General features: G+C 64.1%; 1 protein-coding gene across 1 annotated transcript; it reads right to left on the bottom strand.

The window, feature by feature from the left end:
• Positions 1-659: 659 nt before the first annotated feature.
• Positions 660-7446, bottom strand: IFITM10 (interferon induced transmembrane protein 10). Its single transcript, XM_059710596.1, has 2 exons — positions 6436-7446; positions 660-1232 (listed from the first exon to the last, which is right to left on the bottom strand). The coding sequence occupies exons 1-2, from the start codon at positions 7348-7350 to the stop codon at positions 1083-1085; spliced, it is 1065 nt and encodes a 354-aa protein (XP_059566579.1). The 5' UTR covers positions 7351-7446; the 3' UTR covers positions 660-1082.
• Between the last annotated feature and the right edge of the window lie 341 nt (positions 7447-7787).

The raw sequence follows: 7787 nt of genomic DNA, 5'->3' as shown, positions 1-7787 counted from the left end.
CTGACCCTGGACCAGCGACCTTCAACTGTTACCCCATTTCCCCTCGGCTGACCTTCACGGCAGCTCAGAAAGCAAAGGCCTTTTCCCTCCTTCACAGGTGAGCCAACAGGCCCCCAGGTGGACGGGATCGGCCAGGTGCCAGCCCCACACCTGTCGGTGTTCTCTGCTCTCACTGTTAGCCCCGTGGGCAGCGTGTTCCTGCTGCACCCCTTCCTTCCTCTCCAGGGGGGCGGCCTGGTCCTCCCGGGGCACCTCACCAAAAGGCCCCTGGCCCCCCATCTGTTTTGTTTGTTTGTTTAGAGGAAGGGAGAGGGAGATAGAGACATCAGTGATGAGAGAGAATCATTGATGGGCTGCCCCCTGCACACCCCACACTGGGGATCGAGCCTGCAACCCAGGCATGTGCCCTGACCGGGAATCGAACCTCGACCTCCTGGTTCGTAGGTCAACACCCCACCACTGAGCAACGCCGGCTGGGCTGCTCCCCTGTCTTGCAGAGCAGACAGACCTCCAGGGTTAGGGAGCAAACTTCCCTGGCAGAGTCCGCGGGGATGCGCCCCTGGGACTGGCCCACCAGGCAGCCTCTGAATGCCACCCCCCCCCGAAGCCTCAGCTCGCACCCCACCCACCCGCGAGGCAGGGACAGAGGCTGAGCCGGCTGGCGCTGGGCAGGAGTTTTATTGAAAATTCACAGACACGGGAGCTCTGAGCAGGGTCGTGGGGTCACAGCTTGGAGACTGGGTCAGGAGGGTGGAGGGAGTCCCCAGATGCCAGCAGCCCCCACACGGGGAAGCTCCCTCAGAGCCCTTCTTGTTGGGTGTCAGGTCGGAGAGACCCGGGTGGGGGTGCAGCCACTGGAAGCCAGGGTGCGGCAGCCCAGGAGGATCAGGGGCCGGAAGCAGGTGGAGGGCCAGGAGGCGAGGGGCCTGCACGAGCTCGCTGCCCCCGGCTGTGGGAACCTCTGCCAGCTGGGCTGCCCGCTCACAGCTCCGGGGCCCAGGGCGGACGGCCCGCTCTGCCCACCAGGGCATCCTCCGTCCTGAAAGTGAGCCCTTCCGCTCCCTCGTGCGCAGGCCGCGGCCTCAGTAGTCGGTGAGCGGGTACCGCAGGAAGATGAAGACCAGGATGATGCAGGAGGCGGCCAGGGCGGAGCTGGTGATGTTGAACAGCCGGGCGGTCTTGGCGTCCTCCACCGCACCGTTCAGGTCGTTCAGCAGCTTCTTGTCCCGGACCTGCGGCCAGAGGAGAGGGGAGCCAGGGTGCGCCTGGGCTGGGCGGGCGGAGAGCAGGGGCCAGGGCAGCGGGGGCCCACTCTGCCCCCTTCCTGCCGCCGGCCTGTGGTCCCACTGGACGAGTCCTTGCCGTGGGCACCACATTAACAGGGCCTCTCGAGAGGGAGGCGAGGAAAGGGGACACGGTGCAGGGGTCCCCCTCGGCGAGGCGTCTGGGAAAGCACACGGGAATGCTTTGTACGTTTTTAGTCTGAAAGTGTTTATATAAAACACCTGGTTAGTAATACTGTTCTGTACTTGAAAGTGGCCGAGGGAGGAGATCTGAAGTGCTCTCACCACACACACACACACACACACACACACAAGAGTATCACGTGTGTGGGGAGAAAACAGGGTACATGATGCATGAAATAGAAAGTTGGGCAAATGGGATAAAGGAAGAAAAACTGTGAGGAAGAGAGGGCCGATAAATATATTTTCATCAATATGTGGATTAATACACCGATGCATAGTTAAAGTGAGCAAGGGAAGGAGGAAGCGAGGGAAGAGGAAGTGGAAGGGAGGTGGGTGAGTGTGTGGGCAGGTAGGTGATGGACAAATGGCATCAATGGCTGCAGTGAGCACAGATGAATAGATGAAAGGATGGATGGACAGAAGGATGGGTGGATAGATAGACGAACGGATGGAGGATGGATGGATTGGTAAATTGATGAATTCAGCATGTGGAGTGAAAGGAGAGGAGGAAAAGAAAAAGGCAAGAGAATACACAAACGAGATGAATGGGTACATGACCAGTTGGATACATGGGTGGATGAGAAGGGAGGGAAAACAGACAAAAATGATAGGGGATGGATGGGTGGGGTCAAAGGGTGCAGATGAGTGAAGATGCATGGAAAGGTGAGCGCGATGAGCGGGCACTGGAAAGTGAGGTGCAGCTAGAAGAGCAGCGGAGGAAGGAGACGCTTAATGAACATGTAAAAACATGGATGGATGGATGAATGGATGAATGGATGAATGAATGATGGGGGATGGATGATGGGTGGATGAATAAATGAATGGATGGATGGGTGGATGAATGACAAATGGCTGATGGAGGGTGGCTGGATGGATGAATGGATGGATGGTGGGTGACGGATGATGGAGGGTGCGTGTGTATGGATGGTGCTGATGTTCTGAAGGAGGGAATGAGCAAATATGTACATACAAAAGCTGACACAGCATCCTCTCCCCATCTGTCCTTTCTGGCTTTCCTGTCATTGAGAAGTGGCACAGCCTCCTGGGCCCACTGAGCTGCTGTCATGTCCTGGTTACATTGGCTCCTCTCCTGTCACCATCCCTGTGCTGGGTCCAGCCGCATACCCTGTCGCCTGGACCCCTGCCCCGGGCCCCTACCTCCTCTCTGCCTCTGGGCTTCTCCCACTGCCTTCCTCCTCACTGACAGCTCTGCTCACACCGCTCCCTTCTGCGTTTCACAGGTGATGAACGGCAAACCCTCACCGGTGGTCCCCATCCTTCACTGGGCGCCTCCTGCCTGCCTTTCCTGGACCATCTTCCTCTGCTCCGTTCCCTGACTGCCTCACCCTCGTGTCTTTCTGTTTTCTCCTTCGGGAACACCTGTCCCCTCATCTGCCCTTCAAGGCTAGAAGCGTCCCGCACCAACCCCAACCTCACCCTCATCTTCTTTCTCTGAAACACGGGGCTGCTCATTTCATCCTGTCCTGTCCATGCACCCCCAACCCAGCACCCCTGGACCCTTGGGTGGGGCACTGATGGCAGCAAGAAGGGACGGGTCTGGTGGGTGGACAGCCATGGCTGGGATGGGGTGTCTGCGGGGGAGGGGCTCGACCAGAGGGCGTCAGTGGAGTATTTGCAGAAGAGAGACCTGGTCTTACCTAAGCCCCTCGGGCTGGGGCAGCAGCATGTTGCAAAACGAGGTGTCGCAGGACGGCTGGGCTGGGGCGCTTGGCGAGGCCAGGGGAGGGTGAGCATGGGTCTCAGGGGGCTTTCAATGCCAAGCCAGGGGGTACTGAGGGGGCAGTGGTCATGATGGGCAGCTTGTGCAGACGGCATGGACAGAGAACTGATGCCTGTCTGCCTCCCCCGGACACTGGGCTGAGCAAAATCGGGCTGCACCCTCGTGGCAGAACCGGCCTGCAGTGAGCTGAGCTGCCCGGGGGCCGGACGGGGGGCGTGAAGGTGGATAAACAGATGTGTGAGGCAGGGACACCCACAGGACGCCAGCCTCTGCCCGGCCCACGTGGGCTGACGTGGGCCTTGTGATGTTTCTATTTGGCTGTGAACGGTCAAGGGATGGGCTCGGGGAAGCAAGGGGGCGTCTCAAGAGCTCGCTGCTCTGAGGGACCCAGCTGGGCACGCAGCCAAGGCCTCCGGACTCCAAGCCTGCGGGTGCCCTTGGAGGGGCCATGACCGGCGGCCCATGCTGTGGGTGCAGCAGGCGGGGAGGTGCAGCTGGTGGACAGATGGATGCACTCGCCAGAGTGAGAGCCTGAGCCGCCAGCTCTGTCCTCCCCGCCCGTGCGGAGGCAGCTCACCTCCTGTGCCCTCCCAGGGGAGCCCCGAGCCTCCCCCTCGCTGCCCACAAGGAAGAACGCAGGGGAGCAGCCCCGGGTGGAGGCCGCGAGCTCCTCCTGCCCCTCAGAAGCACCAGCTCCGACCTGCCCCCCACCCCGCAAAGCCTGCACCACGCAAGTCCTGACCTACCTACAGCCGCGGCAGATGGGCCTGCCCCATGCCAGCCGGCCGCCCCCAGCCAGGCCCAGGAAGGAAGGAAGCTTCCGAACAGGAGCCCCTGCTGCTGGCCCATGCCACAGGCTGTGGGCACCAGAGGAGGCCGAGCAGGGGCTGGCCTGGGGGTCTCCACCCCCAGCTCCCAGGGACCCTTCCCTTTGCTGCCTCTGCAGTGCACACACACACACTCACATGCACACTCACACACACTCACACCTCATGCACTCAGTGCACACATGCATGCACACACAGATGAGCACACACCTATACGCATGCCCACGCTCAGGCACACACATGCACACTCACACACACTCACACCTCATGCACTCAGTGCACACACGCATGCACACACAGACGAGCACACACCTATACGCATGCCCACACTCAGGCACACACATGCACACTTCCAAGTAGATGCACACGTATGCACTCACATGGTCGTGCATGTATAAGTATACAAGGCACACTCACACCTACACCACTCATGCACATATGCTCATACACATGCAATTCCACTCACACACGCATGCACACACACACCTGCATGCATGCACGCACTTTGTGCACACATGCACGCTCACGCACATTCACTCACATAACATGGTTCCATGTGGTGGAGCCCAGGACCAGGTACACAGGCCAGAATTTGAGGGATGAATGGCGGTCAGCGATACTGATGCTGAAGGTGAGTCAGGAGGAGGGAAAGCCAGGTGGTCAGATGTGCGGTGCCAGGGCGGGTGGGCTGACAGAGGCACAGCGACAGAACAGTCCACGTCCTTCCACCCCCCCAGCCTCTCTGGCCCAGCCCCTCCCCTCCCTGCAGCCCCCATGGGCCCCTCCCCACCCGCTCTGTCCTCGCCTTGCTGGTCAGCTGCAGCCAATGGAATGAACCGACCTTGGGCATCATATCTGGGAAGAGGGTGATCCGGGGAGACACAGGCCGAGCCCTTCCTGAGCCACGGGGAGATGGGGGCCGCCTCCTGGGGCAGGGCTGCAGGGCCCTGGGCTCTCTGTCCTTATACACACGTGTACCGCTCTCTGCACCCCAGGTGTGAGCGGTCAGTTCCCTCCTGGGATCTGTCTCCACCTTGGCCGTGGGGGGGGCCTGTCTGCTCCTGGCCAGCTCCTCTCAGAGCAGCGAGGGGCTCTGGGGGCCGTGGCCCTGGGCAGGCTGTGGGCTCAGAGTGGATGGGACAGGACGTGCTCACGGCTCTCCCCCTGGCTCCCGGACACTGGACAGACTGTCTAGAACAGCCGTGGGCAAACTACGGCCCGCGGGCCAGATCCGGCCAGTTCAGCTGTTCTATCCGGCCCCCGGAGCCGAAAGAGCGGAGGGTTCTCTTGCTCTCCCCTCCGCTCCTTCACCAGCAGTAGTGTTACCATGGCAACGTCGGGAAACACGGCCGCAGCTCCTTCCTCTGAGTCCAGTTTAGGAACCCATTGTGGCCCTCGAGTCAAAAAGTTTGCCCACCCCTGGTCTAGAACCATGTGTAGAAGGGGGAGGGGGAGGGCCGTGGCTGGTGACCAGTCTGTGTGGCCGCCCTCCGCGTGTCTGCCCTGTGTCAGATTCCCCAGTGAGGGGCTTGGCAAGGTCTCCAGCCACCCTGACATCGCCTCCTCCTGTCAGGGGGGAAGGACTCCAAGGCCCCTCCACATACCCATCCGTCCAGGGCAGCTGGCCAGGGCTAATGCCCCCGCCCCCACCCAGAGGACAGGCCCTGGGCCCTGAGTCCGCCCCCTAAGCTGGCAGCACAGAGACCCTGGCTCTGTGGACCCAGAGCCCAATCAAGACCCCCGGGACCTTCCCAGCTCAGCATGGGGGGGCGGGGGCCCAGAGCTCCCCACAGCCTCCTCGCTGGCCTCCCCGTCCTAGTCCTCAGCCCCCTTGGCTGCACCTGCTGCACCCACGGCTTCTCTGAGGGGGGAAAGAGTGGTACAGCCAGGGCTCTCAACCCCCTGCCAGCACCCCCCCACACCCCCCCCGGCCCCGCTCACTTTGAGGGAGTAGGCCAGGGCTCTCCCCCCCCTGCCGGCCCCCCGCGCCCCCCCCGCCCCCGCTCACTTTGAGGGAGTAGGCCAGGGCTCTCCCCCCCCTGCCGGCCCCCCGCCCCCGCTCACTTTGAGGGAGTAGGCCAGGGCTCTCCCCCCCCTGCCGGCCCCCCGCCCCCGCTCACCTTGAGGGAGTAGGCCAGGGCTCTCCCCCCCCTGCCGGCCCCCCGCCCCCGCTCACTTTGAGGGAGTAGGCCAGGGCTCTCCCCCCCCTGCCGGCCCCCCGCCCCCGCTCACCTTGAGGGAGTAGGCCAGGGCTCTCCCCCCCCTGCCGGCCCCCCCGCCCCCGCTCACCTTGAGGGAGTAGGCCAGGGCTCTCCCCCCCCTGCCGGCCCCCCGCCCCCGCTCACCTTGAGGGAGTAGGCCAGGGCTCTCCCCCCCCTGCCGGCCCCCCGCCCCCGCTCACTTTGAGGGAGTAGGCCAGGGCGATGAACCCCAGGCAGCAGAAGTTGAGGTAGACGAAGTTGAAGATGGACCACAGGTAGTAGTCGTTCACCTCGCTGGTGTCGGGGTAGATCTCGATGACCGTCGTGGGGTTGGTCATGGTCTTCTTCTCCGCCAGGTGCTTGCAGACCTGGGGCGCGCCGGCCCCCCGCACGCTGTCGGCCTGGCCGCTCTTGGGCTCCATGGGGAACAGCGTGGGCGCCATGGGGGGCGAGGCCGAGGGCTCAGGGGCCGGGGCTGCGGGCGCCTGCAGGGCGGGGGGCTTGGACACACAGGCGAAACAGCCCTTGGGGGACCCTGCCGGGGGCCTGGGGATCCAGAAGGCCCCGTCCAGGGGCACGCGGGCTTCCTGGGCGCCGTCCGTGGTGCTGGCCAGGGCTCCCAGCGGGGCTGGGCACGGCCGGGGCCCTGGGCCTGGAGGGAGGGAAGAGGAATCGGAACTGGGTGCACCCTGGCTGCCCACAGCGTCTCCCCTGCAGCCCCAAAGGACATGGACGTCCCTGGGGAGGCGGCCAGCTGCCCGCCCGCCGGCCACCTGCCTCCCCGTCACACCAAAGCCCTTCAAGCAGCCTTGGCACGGACATTGGGGGCTTTTCATCGCTTTGCCATCTGCGCACAAACACTCACCCACTGACGGGCCAGCACCCCCCCCCACACACACACAAGGCCGGCTGACTGGCGTCGCAATACACAGAGGCCAGCACCCAGGCCCGGCCCCCAGGGCGGTGGACCCACAGTGACTGGCCTCTGCCGAGCTGGCAGCCAGCGGAGCTGCCTGGGCACCTGCAGCGGAGACGCTGACACATCCTGGCGCCCCAGACCCGGCCCACCCTGTGCGCTCGCTCGGAGATGCGCCAGGCAGACAGCTCCACACCATGACGCGCAGCGTGGACACGCAGCGACACAGGCTGGGACACGTCGCGGAGGGCGAACAGGCGCTGCGGGGGCTCCCACCTGGCGCCACGACGCCCCCGGCCCCAGCGGCGCCCGGGACCCCAAGCCGCGCACTCGCACTCGCGGGCGCCACCCACCCTGGACAGACGCGCAATGTCACTGCGAAAGGCGCACTTCGCCAAGGAGGCGCCGCGCCCTGGCCACCCTGGGGGTCTCCCGCGAGGCCCCGCGACCCAAGCCAGGTCCCAGCGCCGCAGCCAGGACCGAGGTTCTCACTCACGGGCAGCTCCTGCGCTGGCGGCCTGACCCCTGCGCTCGGTCCGCGCGTCCTTCTTCCGTCCCGCGGCCGCTGTCTGTCTGGCCGCTCAGCGTCCCAGTGTCCCGACCTCGGTGCGGGGAGCGCGCGGAGCAGGGGGGGCG

This window comes from Myotis daubentonii, chromosome 9 (assembly GCF_963259705.1).
Source record: "Myotis daubentonii chromosome 9, mMyoDau2.1, whole genome shotgun sequence".
In the NCBI taxonomy this organism is placed as follows: domain Eukaryota; kingdom Metazoa; phylum Chordata; class Mammalia; order Chiroptera; family Vespertilionidae; genus Myotis; species Myotis daubentonii.
The sequence above is the reverse complement of the archived record's forward strand: the minus strand, read 5'-3'. Positions and strand labels throughout refer to the sequence as shown.